The following is a 736-nucleotide window of genomic DNA, read 5'->3' on the forward strand; positions in this document are numbered from 1 at the left end:
AATAAACCCTACAAATGTTTTTATCTCTGTGGAAATGGGCGGACTTCTAGATGTAAACCCTAAACCCTAAAACCCTAAACCCCAAACCCTAAACCCTAAACCCTAAAACCCTAAACCCTAAACCCTAAACCCTAAACCCTAAACCCTTTTAGTGTGTATGAGTGTATTGCTTAACCTGAGTGCCTCAAGAGCTCTTCTTCTTTCATCAGCAGCAGCACGAAGTGTATCTTCCTGCTGCTGTGCTGCTGCTTGCTGCAGCGCGCGTATTCTACTATCGAAGTCTGCTGCTGCTGCTGCTGCTGCTGCTGCCATCGTTCTCCGCGTTTCTGCTGCTTCCTCCTGTACCCCTTCTAGGGCTTGAGAGAGACGCTGGCACTCTGCTTTCTGAGACTCTCGCGCCTAAAACACAAACCCTAAACCCTAAACCCTAAACCCTAAACCCTAAACCCTAGCAGAGGTTTACAGCTATCTACATAAAGAACTCATCCCGTCTTTTTATTTTTTTTTTCTCTCTCTCTCTCTCCCTCTCTCTCTCCTGCAGAAGTTTCAGGGTTTAGGGTTTTCAATCAAGGTTTTAGGGTTTAGGGTTTAGGGTTTAGGGTTTAGGGTTTTCGTAATACAGTTTGTTCGTTTTGTATGAGTTGTTTGAGTCTATGACATTCCCTATTGAGGGTTTCTATTTCTGTCTCCTTTGCCTGTAGCTGCATATTTAATACTTCTGTCTCCTGCGTCACTG

General features: G+C 44.7%; 1 protein-coding gene across 1 annotated transcript in view; it reads right to left on the reverse strand.

Moving 5' to 3' along the window:
* The window catches only part of EMH_0075330 (gamma-tubulin complex component 4, putative), a gene marked incomplete at both ends in the record, with an annotated part of 3453 nt that overhangs the window by 119 nt on the left and 2598 nt on the right, over nucleotides 1–736 (reverse strand). The window contains one exon of the mRNA XM_013499579.1: nucleotides 176–399. Within this exon, the coding sequence (XP_013355033.1) occupies nucleotides 176–399 (224 nt within the window). The remainder of the gene's footprint in view (nucleotides 1–175; nucleotides 400–736) is intronic.

The sequence above is a fragment of the Eimeria mitis genome, genomic scaffold, assembly GCF_000499745.2.
Source record: "Eimeria mitis Houghton genomic scaffold, Emh_scaff4459, whole genome shotgun sequence".
Lineage (NCBI taxonomy): Eukaryota > Apicomplexa > Conoidasida > Eucoccidiorida > Eimeriidae > Eimeria > Eimeria mitis.